General features: G+C 43.1%; 1 protein-coding gene across 1 annotated transcript; it reads left to right on the top strand.

Annotated features, from left to right (window-relative positions):
- The first annotated feature begins 21 nt into the window (after positions 1 to 21).
- CGRRF1 (cell growth regulator with ring finger domain 1) lies at positions 22 to 18,033 on the top strand. Its single transcript, XM_074583516.1, has 8 exons — positions 22 to 543; positions 5,354 to 5,493; positions 6,772 to 6,949; positions 7,142 to 7,289; positions 10,024 to 10,131; positions 11,488 to 13,152; positions 13,464 to 13,665; positions 17,125 to 18,033. Exons 1-6 carry the CDS (start codon positions 308 to 310, stop codon positions 11,836 to 11,838), a joined length of 1,161 nt encoding a protein of 386 aa, XP_074439617.1. The 5' UTR covers positions 22 to 307; the 3' UTR covers positions 11,839 to 13,152; positions 13,464 to 13,665; positions 17,125 to 18,033.
- Positions 18,034 to 20,735: the final 2,702 nt, after the last annotated feature.

The following is a 20,735-nucleotide window of genomic DNA, read 5'->3' as shown; positions in this document are numbered from 1 at the left end:
GTCATGATGCAAAACATATTTGTGTAGTGCTATTTAATACTATTTAGCAGCATGCAGTGCTAATGCTGTTCAGAATTAAAGATCACGGGAGGAATTTGGCAGCATCCCCTCTTTCCTCGAGGTCAGTTTTCCAAGCGCCAGAGTTGCCACAGTTGAGGCACGGAGGTGTTTGAAGGCGGGTTGTGCCGGATGGGCACGTTCGCATTTGTTTTTGTTGTTTTGGTTTTTTTTTAATTATTTAAATGCTTTGTGCAAATCCAGGCGGTGCCGCCCCCGGCCCCGCCCATCTCCGGGCAAGCTGAGGGCAATGGCTTCACTCGGCGGCGGCGCACGCGCCCCGCGGCTGGACCTGGTGCTGGGGCGGCTGGACCTGGTGCTGGGGCGGCTGGACCTGGTGCTGGGGCGGCCTGGCTCTCCCCCGCCGTGGGGGCTCGGCCCCATGGCCGCCGTGTTCCTCGTCACGCTCTACGAGTACTCGCCGCTTTTCTACATCACCGTGGTGTTCGTCTGCTTCCTCGTCACCAGCGGCCTGGTGCTGGGCTGGTGAGTGCGGCGGAGGGGCCGGCTGTGGGGGCGGCCGGCACCGTCCCTGCCCGTGGAGGCCGGTCTGGGGCGATAGGCCTTGGCTGCGGAGGTCTGGCGGTGTAATGAGGTGGTGTGGTGTGGGAGGGGGCTAATGGGAGCTGGCACCCCGTGGGGAATAGCTCTGGGGGTGCGGGGTGGGTGGGGCCTGGCAGTGGTCAGGGAAGGGGGGTTGTGTTGAAGAAAGGAGCGTGGGGAGGGCTAGCACTGACCGTAGGGGAAGAGGGGATGCTTCAGCAGGAGAAGAGGATGAAAGCTGTGCAGAAAATAGGGTGGCTGGGAGAGGACCTGACCTGATGTGAGGGTGTGGGGGTGAGGGAGGGCTGCTTCAAAGAAAGAATTTGTCACTGGTGGAGATGGACATCTCAAATCTTGGTGGTAGATAAAATGAGCAGGTATTGAGTAAGGTGCCTGGTGTTATACTGGTTCTCAGCTAAATCTGCCAGGCTTTAAGGCAGGGTTGTTACTAATGTGTGAGAGGACACAGAGCCGCTGCTGGGGCACCAGTCTGTTTCACTGCTGAAGCTCAGAGGAGGAGAGGGTGTTTCAGGTGAACCAAACAAGGTGCTGGGACTGGGATGGGGAGGAGCCTTAAACAACTGATCTGCCGAGGAGTCTAGAGGGGTGATGAGTGTAAGCCCCTCTCCTGGTTGTATTCGAGAGCGTTCAGCAAAACACGTCCCTGAATGTGCATCCATAGCACAGTTCTGTCTGTTTTCCTGCCGCTTTGGGAGTGTCTGTAAATGTAAATACAGATACTTGCCAAGTGGAGAGCATTGATTAGCAATCAAAATATTTTATGTAGGTATTACGGATACACCACACTTGTGTGGCTTCTGGAGAGAATAAGACTGAGTTATTGCATTTCCTCCTGTTGGTTTAACATTAATACCTGTAGTGCTGTGGTTCAGTGTTTTCCTTCATTTGTCTCTTTTTGAATTACAGATGTTTTAGCTGTAGCTGTTTGTCCTCTTGGCAGCTTATGAATACGCTGCTTAACTCTTCCTTTAGTGCAGAGTTTTCCCCTTGTTTACATCACTTTGTTAGCTGCCACTGGCTCGCCATCTATTGCTTTCGGTGTGAATGAGGCATATCTTTTGATCTTTCCGATAAGCTTTGTGGAAACTTTTTGTTCTTGTTTTGCATTGCCTCCCCTAGTGCTGGGTAGGTGGTAGTGAAGGCAAGACTGGTCTTTTTGTTGTCTTTTTGCTAGATGAAGCTCCACCTCATTATTTACTTGGAGAGCTGTGGTAGAAATTACTTTCATAATTCTCTCTGTCCCACTGCACACGACGGTATTATATTGCCATGTACTTCTCTCCACTTTTCCTTTTTCATTTCATCAGTTCTTTAAAAGTATTACCTTTACAAAAAAATGATACTGAATCATGATTCAAATAAACCTCCTGCATGTATATCCCAAACCAGTGTTCCTTTATCAATTTAATCATTATTTATCTGCTTATAATAAATGCTTTGCAATCCCCTGCTGTAAAATGCCTGCAATGGTTGTGCCAGAAGATCCCTACATTTGCACACATGTCTATTGATGCTTTTTGGGCTACAGGGTGTGCAGAGGACCATCCAGATGCATTTTTTTTCAGGATCAGGGATTCTAGGTGCATCTGCACTAGATATTATTGCAGTTTATGTAAATATATGCAAGCTGTCTTCCAACTAGTTTGTAAAGGAACCGTTAGTCAAGTAGAAGCAGTAGCCAGGAGCTCAGCACATACAAGTATATGAGTGTGTGACTAGTTACTCAGAGATACTTCCTGCTGCCTTTGAACTCTGCCGTACCGTGGCTGGATGACCAAGAGCCTCCAAGCAACTTCAGTGTGTCTGCAGCTGCAGTTACAGTTTAAGTGCTCTTGAACTTACTCACGAAAACAACTTGATCCTTTATTTGCTACACAGACTACTATAAATGCATATGGTGTCATATGAGCACATAACACTTGATATACTGCTGTAATGACATTTTGTTTCCCCCGTCGTTTTCAGCATCAATTGTCAGTTTGTTTTATGGCTGTGTTCATGATGGTGTCAGTCAGCCTGAAAAACACCAACTGCTTAGGAATGTTAATGTTTTCATTTGCAAAATCATGCACTGATTTGCTGAGCGTCTGTTTTTATGGCCAGCCCTGGATACCTGTGGTTCTGCTCAGAGTCTAAGTAGGTTACTGCTCAAGTAGCTTTCTAGAGCCAGCCCAGTAGATGCTCTGGGCATGGGAATGAGGTGGAATTTAGATTAGCTGAATATGGCCCTGGGTGTTGTCTTTTTAGCTGGAGATGAACGCTCGTATTAGGAGGAGCTATGGGCTCAGCACTTGTTTGAGGTCTGGATTGCTCTTTGGAGAAATTAAGTCACGAACAAAACCATTGGAAACTCCTGCCTCTTCTAAACTAGCATTGTTCTGAATAAATTAATTTTCCCTTATACCAGCTAATGATCTAGGCTGATAGACTATTAGATCATAAAATAAAAACTGTATCTTTATTGATCCTCCATACACTGAATACTACCTTAACATTTACAGAAGCACTGTACCTTATTGTTGAACAGAAAGGCCTTTCTGCCTTCAGCTGCTGCTAAAACTGTAGCAGAGGTTTTTTTCTATGTCCGCTTTTCATGGTGATTATCCTGTTGCTTTCGACCAGCAAAGAAAGTTTCCAAAGAACAGGGTTTTTACTTCAGAATCATCCAGATGGTATAAAACAGGAGGCATCTTTATGTGCGACTGGAGAGATTAGCTCCATTGAGTTTTGGATATTGAATAAGTGAAACAGCTGCTGCACCTGGTTTCTTTGTAAGATGTTTTAATGGTGTACTTCATTACAGCCCCAATGAAGTCAGCGTGGTTACGTTTACTTGCACTGGACAGAGATTTGACCCTCCATGCGCACAAACTAGGTATGGCTGAATGCCCTAGATTATATCGTCAAAGAAATGCAAATGTTTCCATCAAAGTCTAGCAAACCAAAGGAATTTATCAAAGATGGAGTAATGAATACTGAGTATTTTCTGCCAGCTCAGTCTCTTTCCTCTTTACTGTATCTGTGACACTCAGGCACGCAAGACGTAAATGTTAAAGGCAAATATTTGTTAGACTGCCAGGAACAGGTCATTGCTATTGAGAATGGCTCTGAGAATTTTTTTTCTGAAGTAGTTTCCTCAACTCAAAAATCACTTTTGACTGATGTTTTTCCCTGTTAGTCTTACAAAGAGCACCCCTCCAACATGAATCAATAGAAAGGAGCCCAATGTCAGTAAAAGCTCTGCTTTCTGGTCTTCGTTTGACACTCAGGGGTTGGAAAAGATTTTAAACCTAGGAAAAAGTAGCAGTTAAGCCACAAAATTGTCTGTTTGGCTCAGAGCTGTATTGTACATGAAATTACTTTAGCAATTTTCAAACTGATGACATTGAAGTTGGTAGTGCCCTTTTCAGATTGAGTTATTGATATGAGACCCATCTTACTGTAACAGCTGCTATTTCAGTGTATGAAATGGAAACAATTGATGCAGGGAAGAGCTGATGCTTCATGCCATTCAGAGTTTTCCAGCACCCAGTATGCTGATGACTGCATAAACCAAAATTCAAAGCCATTAAACAGGCCATCACTTCAACAGTACAGGTGGCAGCGACAAAAGCACAAATTCAGGAAAGCACAGCCTGAGCTAATTAATAACTGTTTTCTAAAATGCATTAACAAAAGACTCCCACAGCCTCTCCCTGTTGCCTTACTAATGAGACAGGACTGGATTAATGCAGTTAAGGAGATCTCTTCAGTCTCTGAAGTAGTCTTCTGATTGCATATCTGGGACAGTTTCTCTAATCAGCTTTTGGTTATTGAAAGTTATTGCTATTGCTTATTAAAGAGTGAAATATTTTTAGCCAAGTGTAAAAGGAAGTCTGTTGTGGAGCTTGTTTTGTAGATCCCGATTTCTGTAGTTGTTCTTTTAAAAGCCCTAGGCAATATGAAAATCTTGGGGTTTTTAATTGATGTCAGATCTCAAAATATTCTTCCTTGCTTTCTTTGATTTTGATTCATAGAGTGTTTAAAATTTTAAACACCTTTGCTTTGTTATCCTCTTAAAGTCAGAATATCACGTTTTCTAGCGTGCTAGTTTCAGCTTTGAAGGGGTCTTAGAGTCTCGGCTTTGATTCAGAGTCTTGAATATTTTGCACTTAGGCTCTGCTTTGAGCCAGAAACTTTACAGTCCCTGATTTAATATCAGCATATTATTGTAATTGAGGTTTACATGGGAAATTGGGATCTTAGTCTCCCATAAAAACATCTCGCTGGCTGTAGTTACAGCTAGAAATACCTTAAGGCTGAATGATTTACTCTGAGGTGTTCCTTTCAAGCACCCAGTCCATTAAGGCTGTTCCATCTTTGCAAGCAGTGATTTTTTTTTTTTGTCCTGTGAAGGGATGTGCAGAATGTCGATTGGGAGAAAGCTCTGGCCAACCATTTACCACTAGAGGGCATTGACCATTCTCGTTAACTTTATTCTCTTTCTGGAAAGGTTGCAGGAGTAAAGTATTCCCCCTTTATAGGCTTTCTGTATCATTGCGAAGACTTTTACGTTCTGCCACAAAAAGCTGGAGTTGGATTCTCAGGCTATATTATGCATGCATCCTAGCAGAGATTCTGCGAACCCAAGTTAGCTCTATTTGTTGTGCTGCTTGCTATTTAGAGCTGAAGAAAAATTCGAATGTGTCAACACTAACACTTAACCCACTTGTTCTTTTTTCATGTCTCATAGGTTTGGGTTGGGTGTTCCTGTTATTCTGAGAAACTCAGAAGAAGCAGAATCCAGCACAAGAGTTTTGAAAAAGCGGATGAGACAAGTGAAGAATCCTTTTGGGTTAGAAATCCCTCATCCTGCTACAGCTTCAGTAACAAGTCAGCGGATTTCTGATGTGCTTGATTTTTGTCAGTTTGGGTTCCTAAACTTAGTACTATGTTTTCTTCCTCTCCTTTTCCTTTATCAAAATTACTCAGAACCATGTTTCCTCCCACCATTACAATAGAAATAATTTTTACACAGCTTATAAATATGGTGCTTTTAAAAGGGAAATGTTTGGGTGTTTAAGTACAGTTTAGTTCTTATTAATAAAACAGTTCATGCTGTAACAAATTTTTTTAAGTAACAAAAACATTTGCAGATTACCAGCTACTGTAGGCGTTCTTGTAAACTTTGCAGAATTGTAGAATTCTATAGAATTCATTATAGAACATATTGCTGCCCACTTAAATCTAAGTCCAAAACTCCAGTGATGTTAGGAAGTGCACTACTTGTAATGAATAAATATTTTTCCCTCTCTATCTGTGCTTCAACTGAAACTGAATTTAAATATTTGGATCAGAGTTCAAGTAGTTCCTAACATACTTGAAATCACCCACATGAGAAGTGAAATTCATGCCCTCCTGCATCACTGGGGAGTAGTAAGCGAGGCTGAGCATCTTCTGCCAACACAGATGTGGAGCCGTCCTATGAATGAGAAAAGGGCTGCAGCAGTTTTATCCCTCCTGCACTGTGTTTAAAAAAAAAAAAAAAAAAAAAAAAAAACCAAACCACCACAAAACACCAACAACTTAGTCTTCAGATAAATTGGATTTTTCAGGAGGTTTGAGCACTTGAATTTGGTGGGACTTTTTAAGAGTTCTGCTCCTGTTTGTGCAGTAAGTGTTTAGAAGTTAATGGGTTGGATATTTGATTTTTAGGAAAGACATGGAGTGCATAGATCCTCTTTTTGTCCTCCTTCTGCATGATCAAAAGTGCCTTATTCTTTGAGACCAGAGAGGGTGTGGTAGGCCAGTGATCCGATTAATACCATTATCTAAAGAGGGAATGGACTTTGGGCTAAGGATTATGCTCTTGGATCTGCCAGTGAGTGTGTAAAATGTTACCAGAAGTTAAAATTTACCCTTTGTAAAATGCACGGGCTACTTTTGTTAGCTTAATCAGCCATTTTATCTCCTCACATCCACTTCCTCATCTCCATGGACTTCCATAAGCACTAAACCTAGTCTGAATTCTTAGAAGATTAGATTATAGTGCTAAAAATCTGGGACGTTGTAGTTGTTTTCTGCCTGTTACCCTTTAAGAACCTACACTTAGCAGTTCTGGAATTCCTGCACATTGATGAGTTAATGAAACTCTTATCTTCTTTCTACAAGAGGGTATAACACTGACACCTGATTGTCTGGAAGACTGTATTCTTACATGCTACTGGGGCTGCAGTGTTCAAAAACTCCACGAAGCATTGCAGAAACACGTCTACTGCTTCAGAATAAAGACTCCTCAGGCATTAGAGGATGCTCTATACAGCGAATACCTCTATCGACAACAGTACTTGTATCCTTTTTTAAATTGTTTTGACAAAATATGCTAATTTTTTGGCACAGGGAGTGTTGAGACTTGTGAACACTCGGCAGTTCTTGGCACAATGTATTTATGAACAAATATGATGAAAAATATTCTTTATGCAAACGTCACATTTGTCTACAATTGCAGCAACACTGATTGTTTTCCTTGACACATACAAAGCATTAAAAAAAATGACAAGGAAGAAAAATATTGTCAGTTACCAGAAGATGCTCAAGTTGTCGATTTTGGCCCAGTGCCTAGATCTCGCTATCCGTTGATAGCATTGTTGACGTTAGCTGATGAAGAAGACAGAGAAATATATGATATTGTAAGTACTATAAGAATACATTTTAGGGTCACTGCATTTAAGGTCTGAATGTTTCAGGAGACAGGCTTGAATAAAACAGCTTCCTTTCCCTGCCCCCTAGAATTCAGTCCCTAATTTTGTCACTGATGACTCCAGGGGAGTATGACAGAAGAGCAAGGATACTTGTTATATGAAAATTATGTATGCCATTCAAAAGATGCTTATGATTTTCATGAAGCTCATATCTGCAAAAGTCTCTGTGGTATGTCCTGTGGTCAGATGAACTAGGGTTGTGGTAGGTTAGTAAGCCATTACTGCGATTTTTCTGATCACGTAAACCTCTGGTGGAGGTTTTTTGGTCTTTCAGACTGCAGTTGGCAAGGCAGGAGGATTTTTTTTTTTTTTCTTTTTTTTCCTGGTGTCTGGCACAGATATTTGAGCTGATTGCTGAGTTGACTGTTAGGAACGTAGAAATTACCTTTCTGCAACAGGCCCAAGTCTATGTGATGAAGTACAGTGCGTTTCACAGTAGCCAGCTCCAGGTCATTTACAGGAAGGTGTGAACGTCTTGCAGTAGACTGATATGAAATACTCAGCTCCCGAAAAAGGTCTCCTGCTCTCTTACAGTTAAAGCAGCTTCAGTCACATGCAGTTCAGTATCCCTTCTAAACTCTAAATTGACTGATTCTTTTTGTAATAATTTGGGACACGCTTTTATTTCCCATCTTTTCATTTGGTTGGTAATCTGATAGCACTAGCTGCTTGAACAATAATACAAAGGAGCTCGGAAGCAGACTGCCTAAATCCACTGAACGCTTTTCCATGTGTTCATTTGGAAATTGTTTGTGGTCACACCAGTGCCTAAGAAATCTGTTCCCTTCCCAAGTGATGCATGTCCTTGGCTGCTTATCACTTCACCTTCCTCCCTCCTGTCCCCACTTGAGCTATCTCCCAGATTGGTACATCTATGTATGTTTAGAGCTCAGATTAATTTAATGTAAAGAGACTGTAAATTTCATATTTGAATGTGTTTGACACTAGCATGGAGGTGAATTTGTAACACCACTCTTTTGTTCCTTAGCATAGAAGAAAGGGATGAAAGGAGAGCGGGGGAGGTATTTTTCCCCTGGTTTTGGAGAAAAGTAACACAACTAGAATCTCTTAATTATATGGTCAAAGGAGTAACTCTGCCTGAACTCCTTGCCAGACAAATTGTATCTGTTGATCAGTCAATTGCATCTGTTGTTCAATCAAACAGCATCGCATTTCTAGCAGAATATATTTCTGTATATATTTCTGTACTACAGGGCAGCGTAACAGAGAATATAATAGCTTGAAAGTAGAGGTGCTTGTGTTAGGAACTGGTCCCACTCACAGTTAAAAAGTTGCCTAAGTGTCTGAACAAACTATGAATTGAGGACATGCGTCGTTGTTGAGAAAGCACTTATGGTGGGATGACATAATACAAATACACTGAGAACCATTAACTTTGAAACTCTCGTTATCAAAACACAAAATCTTACCATTTTAATGGAGATTTAATAGCTTCCAGATTCCAAACCAAAGCTAATAGTGGTGTGGGGGTGTTTGGGGCATTTTCTGGGGGCATTGTGATTTAGAAAAAAAGGCTTTATTGCCAAAGAATAGTAAATTCAGTTAGTATAAATGCATATGTATAGGTACATATGTATTAAACTCTGCATGTCATTAGCCATATAGTAGAAGTGCAAGTCTAATTTGCCTTTAAATTTTTTTTAAACAAAACAGCTTTCTTCTATATTTCATTTCTCTTTTGACAGCTTCTGGGAACTACAATAATATTGAATTTCACTTTCTTTTTTTCCTGCTTTGTAGAGGCTATTACATAATTTGGGCAGGATGAGGAGCATTAGGCACAGCATGCAAGCTCAGAATGCTTTTGTTTTCAGAAAATTCACTCTAAAGTCAGCCCATGGGGTCCTTTCAGAATCCTTTCCAGTGAAATTTGTCTTTTGCATACTTGGTTTACAAGCCAATCAGCAGCACTTCTAAATGCTTTTCGGAGTCTAAAAACTGTGGTTCGTGTCTTTGGGCGAGAAATGAGAGAAAGTAGAGAAGACTGTGCCTTTTAGGTGTTCCCCTGTTCTGCACTTAGACTTCAGCTGGCAGTGTCATTTCTTGTGTTGAAGACAGCCCAGGATGCGACTGGAGATGTTGTACGGGACTTAAGTACATGCGCCCGCTTGGGGTTCAGATGCTGGAGGAAACTCCTTGCAGTTTGTCAGCTTCTCTCCCGTCTGTGAGGAGTTCATCATGAGTTAGCGGAGTGGACAGAGGAGTGTTGGAGCTGCTACTTCTGGTTGAAATCATTGTGCAGATGACACTGTAAGCAAGCCCTACCTCAGCTGCATAAGTGCTTACCTTCAGGAGGACTGCGCATCCTTAAGTGCATTTTCGGCTTGAGGCCTAATTCCGTTAGGTGAGAGCAGTCAGAGCGGGTCTCCACAGTAAACTGGCCACAGAAGGGCTCCATGGAGAGCCAGGGCAGAAAGCTAAGGTGCTATCTTCTGCCATGTCCTGTTTTTAACTTGCCCAGTGTATTTTTTGATCTCTGCTTGAAGTCAACATTATTGAAGTCCTGATTGTCTAAGGAAATAAGCAGGTCAGAGGTTATAACAAAGTATGCAATCTTTCAAGCAAACAGTTCTATATTAATCGTGTAACAAAAAGGAATGTTATTAAACATAGCTCTTTTTTTTTTTTTTTTTTTTGGTAGATTTCAATGGTGGCTGTAATTCACATTCCTGATGAGAGCTACAGACTTTCCTGCAGAATATTATATCAGTATCTACTTCTAGCTCAAGGTCAATACCATGATCTGAAGGTAAGACACTCACTGAGTCTTGTTTCATTTGGGCGACAGTGTTTAGTTTGTATAGGCTTTCAGGAGCCAAAATTAGTATAAGGCTTTTATTGTCATGCAAAGAACTGGATAATAGTTAAAATTAATTTTATCAGTTAAGTAGTTCCAGCCGAAGTTATTGTACAGAAATATTTTATATGAAAATGTTCAAGATTTCCTGGAGAAATTACTTGATTCTAGTCTAGGAGGCCTAGGTCGTGTCCGCTTATTAGAGCAGTGGTGAGAAGTTTACCAGCTAGGCCAAACGCTTCCTCTTTACAGAACATTTGTTACCTCCTTGCTAGTCTCTCAAATCAGCACTTTCTCCTATACTGCCTTCAAATGGGAAAGCCTCAGAAGAAACTTTTTTTTTTTAATTTTCATTTTACACCAATACATGTACAAGGGTTAGGAATCTGCCTAGCACATATCATTAGAAGTTAAACTATTTTAATTATTCCATTCCAGTTTCCCTTATCTATGCGTGTTGTGGAACCATCTTTTTCCTGCGTCTGTCAGGCCATTAATGATGTGATTTTATGCGATTCACTTTTCTATTACTGTGATAATAAAAATAAATGGTATTGATAAGGTAGAAATTGGGCCAAATTAGTTCTATTGACTCGATTGGCATTCGTTCAGAAATAGATTTGTCCAAAGAAATGTTTGTCCTGGCCATGTTTTGCTGACATAGTTGATCCAGGTAAACTTCCTTGTTGATCCCCTTAAGCTTTCTTTTCGTGTGTGGTTACCATTGTAAAAACACTGCTTAAACTGAATGGAAATATCTGTGCAGCTGCATATTGTATAGTTGCGTAGTGTGCTCTCTGTGGGCATCTTTGGCTGCATGGTAGCTTACTGGCTTTACTCAGAGAGCACGCGCAGAAGAATTTGCTCTTCAGGGGATTTTAATACAAGCAAGAGCAGAATGGGTTGAGTGAAGTAGATTTGACAGCTTGGCGGATGTATTTTTTGGTAGGAATGGATAGAAGTATCCCTCTAGGCAGAGAGAACGATATACCAGAAACAGAAACCTGAGCTGTTCAAAACCCGTGCAGTTCTGTTAAAGTTCATGCATGTACTTTGATTTGATTCAGCTAAGATTTGATGACTTATCCTGAATATTTTCCCAGTGTTTTATGTGATTTTATGCTTCTGAAATACCTTTAACTGAAGGCCAGGCAACTGTCAGGACTCAGGCAAAAAGTGAGCCTGGCACTATTTGTCCCAGTGGAAACCAGTAAATCTGACCCAGTGGAGCTTGCATTGCATGCGTGTGTTCAGGTATCAGGGGAGAGTCTGTTGACTTCTAAATGTTTGTGTATATGTGTATTCTAGCAACTCTTCATGTCTGCAAATAGTACTGCGCCGTCTCCAAGCGATGAGTCCCCTGGTGAGAGAAGCACTGACAGAAGCTTGCTAGAAAAGGCTGGACTGGCTGAAGATGAACCAGAATTGCATGAAGAAAACAGCAAAGACTGTGTTGTTTGCCAGAATGGCACAGTGAACTGGGTACTCCTGCCCTGCAGGCATGCCTGCTTGTGTGATGGTTGCATTAAGTATTTTCAGCAGTGTCCAATGTGTAGGCAGTTTGTTCAAGAATCTTTTCCACTTTGCAGTAAAAAGGAGCAAGATGAAGATGACTCGACCCGTATCTTGCAAGATGTTCTTCCTGGAAGAGTTTTTTAATGTGAGGCAACAAAAATAAAAGAACTGGGTTGTGTGCACCACGATTAAATGTAGAAAACAGACTGTTTATGGGAGGATATGTAGCATTAAGTTGTCTGGTTTTGCTTTTTATTGTTAGGTAATTTTCAGCTTCCTTATTTGTCTTTACTCCATATGCTCACAGGAACACTACATTTATCCGTGCAATGTGGACAGAAGAAGTGCGTAGGATATCTTTGAAGGATGCGATTTTATTTATAACTTACTAGTTTTTCATGGAGTACTATTGGAGGCTATTTTGATTACTAAATTTAGTATATCTACTAAAAAAAGAATAAAACTTGCAAGTGAAGTTGCACACAGCTCATTCTATATTTATTGTATTTAAAATACTAGAGCGGAATATCGTTTTAACTCAGTATAATTTAGAAACGTAGCACTTTACAGACTGTATCAAATTATTCTTCATTGTTAAGCCCGTATATATTTATTTTGTAGATGAAGGCTGGACTGTGGCAGGAGCTGGGAGTTGAAGGCGTGATTCAGGATACTGTTTCTGGCTGTTTTGAGAGATTGTGTGTGTGCATGCATGCGTGCGTGTGTGAGGGACCTTAGCCAAAGCCCGTTGGAACGAGTGGAAGGATTTTTGTTGATTGCTGTTGGCTTGAGCGAAATGTTGCTGACACTTTCAAGCCTGAGCCTCTGCTGCGTCATCTTGAGACACAGACTTTCAGTCTTGTTAGCACTGGCTGTAAGAACTTGCTCTCCATGCACATGTTCGTTAATTACTCGATAGAGTAGTTACTTGGGCAGTTTTGTGGTGCTATTCTTACATGAGAGTAGGCTGCTTTGGGGAATTTCCAACTCTTTTTACTTGCATTGTCAGCTTGGCTACAGAGTTAACCATTTACCTTTTATCAGTTGTCCCAGGGAATTTACTTACTCTAATAGAAGCTAAAGAATAGCAGAAAATGATTTCTTTTTCCCTCCAATGGTGTATTGTCAAAAGCAATAAAAATGGCTGTTGAGAAGAGAAATTGTTGGTTTGCTTCTTGAGAGAGAGATAAGTCTTATAAAGAGAGATGGGCTGGGTTTCACATCTGCTTATGTAAGACAAAAATACAAACGCTCATTAGAACCTGTAGAAAATGGGGAGTAGCTGCTTTCTGTCCTCCCTCTTGTTCCCTTGCAGCTTTGCCCCACATCCAATTCCAGGACAGCTGCTCCATCTCAGGGAGAGAAAGCCGTGCTCCAAGCTATTCAGCTGCACTCCCCAGCTCCTGTAATGATGCTGCACACCTCCAAACCACGGAAGGAAGCTTCCCCTACTCAAAGGTATTCCATCTTCATCTTTCCATCGTTCTTTTTTTTTTTTTTGGTTTATTTTGCCATGACCTTGCTTCCAAACTTCTGGTGATTGCCTCGGAGGAAAAGATTTAGGTGGTGGTGGTGGAAAGAGCAATGCTTACTTATAAAGGCAGAGGTTGGGAATTGATGGATGTAGCCACAGATTTCCAGCCAGTGACCAGTAGGCTGTTTGTAATACAACTTATTTAGTCTACGTAAAGTGACCTTCCTTGCCAGGGACAACTTTGGAATAAACTGCTGGCCAAATCAGCCTTTTGTTTGCACTGTATATCAAACAGGAATTAAATACCTGGGTGTCTCCAGGGACTGATCAGTGCTTGCAAGAGAACTTTGGAAGACAGATGTTTCGGTGTGGAAATCATTATGGCAAAGAGTGGTGTATGTGCTGCAATTCAGGAGGCTGAGAACAGCAAGTGGAGAGTAGAGAAGAATGTAATAGCAGAAGGAATAAGTGATGGTGGCAGCAAGGCCATACCTCAGGTAAGAACACAACGCAGATGTGGAGCAACAACAGTGGGATGCAACTCAAGCATACCCAGAGCTGCCTCTATTAAGAGAGAGTATAAAGGCTGTAAATATCATATGGTGTCTTCACCACCCAGGGTGAATCACAGAGGCATGATGAGGACTTGTCCTCTGTGTCACTACAGGCAATCCTCACTGGACCACCTAGACACATGTGTCTTGGTGTTAGTGAGAACGTGAATATGCAAGAATAAGCATGAAAGAATAAGTGGGTGAAATCACTCTTAAAAATGTGGTCTCGCACTGAGTTTTGCTGGCTTGGTTGTGATGTACCTGATGGAGGCAATTGCTGAGGTTAGCCTCCCTGTCTGTGTCACTAGCCTTCTTCTGACATTAAAGAGGAGCAGCTAACGTGGTGATGGTGGAACTAATTACTCCTTGCGTTTCTCTTAGTATCCATGCGTCACTGTTGTGAAATGGAGAGGTGGTGTAAATTGTTCTAAGCCTCCGTGGGCTCTCAGAAAGGTTAATATAAAACCCAAAGAGCCTGAGCCATGACAATAGCTGTTTCCATACAAACAGCTTATGCTACCAGCATGTGGGATATAGTGGCTGTACAGCTTGTTACTCCAGAGGAGCCAGGTTAACGCTGCACTGGTTCTAACCCAGAGTTGGGCACTGCTTGATAGTTAGTGGGGACTTGGTTTGTCCACGTAGATGATCAAAGAGGTGGTTGTTTACTGCTTGACCACAGTAGTCCCTGACATTAAATCAATTAATTAAAATTTCCCAACAAGACAGTGCGATCCAAGTTTGTGGTCTTGTTTAATCTCAAAGTGAAATCGTATTCAAGTAAACCCCACAGAGAATTGCCTGGTCTGTCTCATCCTTCAACCAATCGATGCCAGTATTAAATAATAATGGCAAACAGGATGTAGCCGTGCTGCACTGCCAGGCCATGTATTTACCATTAAGTCTGTCCCAGCTTTTCATTTGTTTCATGTTCTTTTAACAGCGTTTTCCAGAGATGCTTAGTTGCTTTATCAGATCTAACAAGCTTCCTTGCTGGCCCAAATCAAAGACCTGACTGAGAGTTATAAAAAGTACAGAAGCTGGCTTATTACGTTTGCCCTTCTTCTAAGAAGCCATCTCAAAATATAGATCAGGTGAGAAGTAAAAGGAGCAGCTCTAAAGCTGCCTCGTGTGTCTCCTGGTTGTCTTAAAACGAGGATTCAAGGCTCCAAGAGAGAAATAAAATCTTCTTGTGACCCACAAAACCACAGTATATTGACAGAGGCTGTTCTGCTCTGTCGCCCTGTTGTAATAGAGGTAATATAACATTCCACTTCCACTCATTATAGATGATGTTTATGGATTTGGTGACATCAAGGAACCTATGCAGACTTCTGATAACAAGACTTGCTTCTTTTCAGCGGTGTTGGGGTATTACAGATTTGCAATGAGTTTTGCTGCAGGAGAGAGGTGGGAGGTACCTCGCTGCTCGGTTTGGTTCATCAACTGTAATCAGAGCTGAGGCTTTAAAATGAGTTGATCAAATTAAGTGATGTTACGCAGGGATGTCCCAAGGTGCCTTTCCGAATGCCAGTGGACATCTTCCTTCTGTAGAGAAAGTTGCCCTGTTAGGACCTTCCTCCCTCCCTCCCTCCCTATCTGCCTCCTCCAAGTAGATAGATGGCAAATGGTAGGAGAGAGACAATTTGGGTCAGTTCATCTTAAAATGGTCTCCCCATTCCCATGGGGAGTTCAGAATTCCTGTAAGGTGCTTTGAGAACTGGCTGATACCCTGACCCCTACTCCTCGTGGGCTAAAATGATGCTGTGTTCCACTACAGACCTTATAAGGTCTCAGCAGCACCATTGAGGATGACCATTGACCACCAAAGGGATGAGGCTGTTTGCTGAAATATCAGTAGCCAACCCTGCCAACCTGGCACCATGCTGTTCCCCATCAGGGAATTAAGGGAAGGAGGAGTTCAGCATCTCATGTTTTGGTAGGTCTGAGCAGATGAGAACTCACGTACATGTTTTTGCTCAGCTTTTAGATGAGTTTGTGAGGGAATCTGATTAAAAACTCCTCCTCTGAACCAAGCCATTAGAAAGGTTTGGTATGGTCTTGCTGGAGTATGCTGCGCAGGAATGGCAAAGAGGAAACCAGGATTTGGGTTATATTTCTGGATAATTTGGTATTACTACCGTTTTAACGTTGCTTTGATGGCATTTAGTGGCCTTGTAATGCAAATACATACCTGAGTGCAGGTCTCAGGCCACGGCTGAGCATTGGAGAGTCCCGTGCTTTGCAGGGTCCCCCAAAACCGGCCAGTCCCTGTTCCCTGCCTTGCCACTGCTCTCCGAAGCAGTGCTAGCCACGATCCCCTGGGATGTTTGCCCAACTGGTGACCACAGAGGGGCTCAGAAAGTCTCTGCTGAACAGAGTGGAGTCGCTCAGGCGGGTCTGTGCATTGTTTCTGTATTGCTTTTACTCCCTTGTGTCCGTGAGCAATGTGGGTAGAGAGGGATACGAGCTTGTAGTGCAGTGATGGTTATACCTGTGAAAAGGGGCTTCTACTGGTTTGGTTCCATAAATTTTTAGGAATGTGCAACACCTACATAAAGGCACTTTTGTCTGGATGCTTCTGCATGTGAGCTGGGAGAGTTCCTGCTTTAATTACGCCATCTTATAACAGGAATTACTTAAAACAGTAAAAATACTATATGTAAACATCATCTTAAGACTAAATGAAGTCTTCAACGGAGTCTGGTGTCCAAAGTGAGGAGTCTCTCTGTTTCTCCGACAGCATTTTGAAAAGCAATGATGGATTATAAATTCACGCTGAGGTTACTAAGCCTGCATCAGCGTCCAGAGAAACCCAAAGAACTCCTTTTACTCCTCCTCCCTACAGCTATGGAAAGGACAATACTGTGACAGTTGCCATAGTCGTGACACGAAGCATTTCCATTCTTCAGAAAATACCTGTACTACCTCTGCAGTGTCCAGGTGCTCCTGAGGGTCGAGTGAATCCCAGAATTACTTCTGCGGGACCAGCAATAAATTATCTGGACAAGTAGTTGCTACCTGTGTTTTATATCCTTGGTCTGTGCCGTCCTTGTATCACAGAAGATTTGTACCTAGAAAGCTTTTCTAGGTTTTAGATGTCTCCTCCAGCTTTTTGTCTTCATCAAATGAGGGGTTTTGGCGGTTCCTAATATTTTTTTACTCTCCCATAGCACAGCCACTTCACATCTAATATTTCTTGGCAGATTTTTCAATAGTAGCTGTAGTCAGGGGACCGGTGAGAAGTCTAATGCATCACTTATCTCTCTCATAGTGCTATTTATTTCAGTGTCTATCAGCTTCTTGTGAGCAATATTTTAAAAAACAGGCTAGAGGGAGGATTGCTAACTTGTGAATTATTTTGATAGTTGTTCCTCTTCTTTTTTTCTTTTAACTCTGCAGACACTCTTGAGTTTGGAGGCAGTGAGACCCCAGAGATCTACTGGGGTCACAATGCATCAGTCTTCTGCCACCGGAATTGACTGTGAGATACAGATGTTCTGTGGCTTCTTAGCTGGTCAGTGCAGCACAGACACCACGCTCGAAGGTATTTGATTTTTGTCTCCAGTTCCTGAGGCTTCTCGATTTCGAGGATTTGCCCTGGAGGGAAGGAGCCTAGAGTGCAAGCTCAAAATGCACCAGCTTGCAGGAAGCCTGGGGTGGGATATTGCTGGCAGTGAGGCCGAGGATAATTACAGCAAGCGGGGAGCCCCGAGGGAGTCAAGGCACTGTGTTTTCTCATGCGGCTGAGCCGCTTGCCAAGGTTAGCAGACCCCTTTCTATGGTGGCACATTTCATTGATCAAAGTAAGAGCAGGGCAGCGATTTACAGCGTATGACAGCTTGAAAAGCAATGCTTTTCACCAGGCGGTGCCATACACAGAGACAAGATTGACAACCCAGCTGCTGCCTTTCTTTTGAAAGCCGGCTTCTTCCTAGGTGGTCAGTACCAGACTCTGGCTGGAGCGTCTGCAGCATCATCCAAACCCTCCTCCGCTGGGACAGCTTGAATGACACAAGAAGTTACCTTTATCTTTCGCTATAGGGCCAAAAGAAGGATGTTTGCCAAGAGCCGGTGGATTCACATTTAAGAATGGCTATAGCTTTTCCAGTCTCTCAATCTTTAAGTATCTTCCCAGAGACATGAAAATGTGTAAATAAGTCTGCCAGCTCCAAAACCCTTTTAGCGCCAACTTTTGAACAAAAATGCCTCCATCCAGTCAAACAGCATTTAATGCTCTATCATTAATAAACCATTTGCTTTTCTCCTGTCCTGAAAAAGGTATTTGATAATATAAAGAACTCTTGACACTATGACATGTTTTCATGGGGTCATTTATATCCTTCATTTTAGCAACCTCTGCCTTGTTGTTCCCACTGTCTAACTGTTGGATCTACTTGTGGTAACCCATTAGACACTTATTTCACAGCACCTCATGGACGCAGAAATGTCCAGGCTTTGCGGAGTTGTATCCTTAGTCACTCCTTTTGTTGGGCTTTATTTTGCCAGGTGATTCCCATAAAAAAACATGTCTTCCAGCACAGCGAGTGTTTCCCTTGTCCCACGCGGTCTGAAATCTACTGAGGTGATGGGGACAGAGAGGTGGCTGGATGCTGGTGAAGTTGAGGACAATCACAGAAGACATGGTAGCGTGTCAGGCTTTTCCCTGGAGCCGACACCAGTTTTAACCACAGCCATCTATGCTGGAACATAATGCATGATCTCGTATTTTAACTATGTGGTAGTCTCTGAGGCGGGGAGCGGGAAAAACCCATACAAGGGCAAGGCAAACCCAAAGATGTAACCACTGGTTTTTGATCAAGAGCCTTGTTTGTCCAAAGGAGCTTCTTAAAGCACAGGAGTAGGAATGATTTTCAGTCTTCTGCATGTCTCTTATTTGGAGGAACATAATCCTTTGTAGCAGGATTTGGAGATGGACCTTGGTCTGGCTGAGTGACCCTACCCGCACAAATCTGATCTAATAAGGTGATTTTAATCCCCTTTTTGCATCTCCTCATTTCCATGAGAATCTTCTTCTTTTCCCACCTCTTGCTGAGAAACTTTTTGATACCCATGAAGACAGGATTGGCAGTTTTGGGGCATTTTGGCAGATGGCACCAAGCGTGTTGGGTGGCCCATGGGCAGAGTTGCCAGGTTTCTCTGCTCCCCATCCCAGGTTCCTTAGGGAAGCGGTGACCTCCACTGTGTTCTGCTGGGTGGTGGCTGGAGATGAGCTGGGGTAGCTGAGTTTGGTATATATGAAGCAATATTTACGTTTTTACATATTTATTTATTCCCTGTTTTTCAAGGAAACATGTAAATACATCTGAGCAGCAATTTAAGCATCTGGTGGAGCATCGTATGACCAGTCTGGTTCATCAGGGAGTTGGGGTTGGTATTACCCAGTTTGCTGTTAGCCCTTTGTAGACGTGCCAGCCCTTATTTATGGAGCTCTCCTGAGGACCCTTGAGAAGCAACCTCTGTACCAGGGTGAGCAGTGTCCTGGGCAAGTGAGTGGCTTTCCCTCTTTCCACAGCTTTCCCCCTTCTTGTTGCTTCTTGTAATGTGTTCAGAGGACTCAGGCAAAATGCAGAATATACCTCAGAGGTCTCAGTGGATCATCTCTACATCTGTTCTAGCTGTGCGCACACCCTTGTTTATGTCTCTGAAGCCCTAGATGTTCCTTACGTAGGTTTTGCAGAAAGCTGCATGTTTGGACCCAGGAGCAGGAGGGTCAATGCAAGATGTTTCCCCCCATGTTTGCCTTCCATGCTTGAATCTCCCGGCACTTCATCAGGTGAGAGCATGAAGGTTTTCCTCCATCCCAGCATCCTGGCTACATCTAAAACCTCACCCAGCCTGGCAACTCTTCCACTGTCCTTTAAGGAAATTCTCCTTAAATTGCCATAATTTTGTCAGCATTGGGCGCGCTTTGTTATTAATAATTAAGTAGGAAATCTGTTTTCGTATCAGTGCTGCTGACACGTGTCTTGAGTTGGAACCAGGCTTCCAAAGAGAATTGCTTGAAAGGGGTAGTTAGGGAAGCAATTTCCTCGATGGTGCGTGCTAATGCACATCTCCAAGCCTGCCGTGGAGCTGCTGGAGCCGGGGAGCCGAGCAGCTCTGTTGAATGGTGCCTCCTTGGGGATCAGTGTCTTGTTTCATCAGGGCCATCTGCTTGCAACACAGCCTCAGTCAGCTCCAAGTCCTACAACAAGCTGCTTTCATTGCTGGCTGGAAATGGTTGGAGAAGTCTGAGTGTTGTAGGTAAACATGACGTGAGGCTATGGGATATAGCCATCCAGGGAGCCATCCCGCCAGCAGGCATTTACGGGGTGTTAGCATGCTTGAAGAGGGGCCCAGAGCCCCTCAGGCATCTTGCTGCAGACCCATCTGAGGAGCTGTGCTCTGTGCTTGTGCCGACAGCTGGGGGTGGGATGGGACATCTCTCGTGTGCCGCACAAACCAGCATGCCCAGTAGCAGGCTGCCCTGCGGGGCTTGAGTCAGGCTTTGCCCTCCACACACGCGGAGGTCTCAGTTTTGCAGAAATTCTGCAAATAATCACTTGCTGTTGATGGGACGATAAGATTTAGCAACGCAAACGCTTGCATTTATATTCAAGAGGCTATTTGAAACTTACTGCCTGCCTGGTTAAATGAATCCTTCGCATCCCCTTCTTCCTCAGCTCCTCTTTGTCGCCGACTCTGTGCGTCACTGGGCAGACAAGCAGCCTGTGATGTATTTGCAAGGGGGGCTTTTCTGAGGTTTGTTAGTTAAGCTGATTTATTTTGTTGCCTCTGAGTCCCTGGGGTGCCTGTGAGCCAACTCATCCGCGGCACTGGGCAGAGCTGACGTGGCTAGGGAGGCAGATGCCGGTGCCCTCAGCCCACAACAGGACAGTGTTTTCAGAGAGGGAACAGTCTTCTCAAAGCAACTCCTTGCCCGTGGCTAAACAAATGTAACGTGAGCCGCGCTTCCCATGCTACACAGTATTTCCTGGGTAGGTCGATGT

Source organism: Larus michahellis, chromosome 4, assembly GCF_964199755.1.
Source record: "Larus michahellis chromosome 4, bLarMic1.1, whole genome shotgun sequence".
In the NCBI taxonomy this organism is placed as follows: Eukaryota; Metazoa; Chordata; class Aves; order Charadriiformes; family Laridae; genus Larus; species Larus michahellis.
This window is presented reverse-complemented; position numbering and strand designations above follow the sequence as displayed.

What these genes read in the sequence shown, in the direction of transcription:
- CGRRF1 (XM_074583516.1), top strand. Translation starts at nt 308, where the DNA reads ATGGCTTCACTCGGCGGCGGCGCACGCGCCCCGCGGCTGGACCTGGTG. An exon ending in ACAGAGAAATATATGATATT is followed by an intron (nt 7,290 to 10,023) that starts GTAAGTACTATA and finishes TTTTTTTGGTAG; the next exon opens with ATTTCAATGGTGGCTGTAAT. An exon ending in GTCAATACCATGATCTGAAG is followed by an intron (nt 10,132 to 11,487) that starts GTAAGACACTCA and finishes TGTGTATTCTAG; the next exon opens with CAACTCTTCATGTCTGCAAA.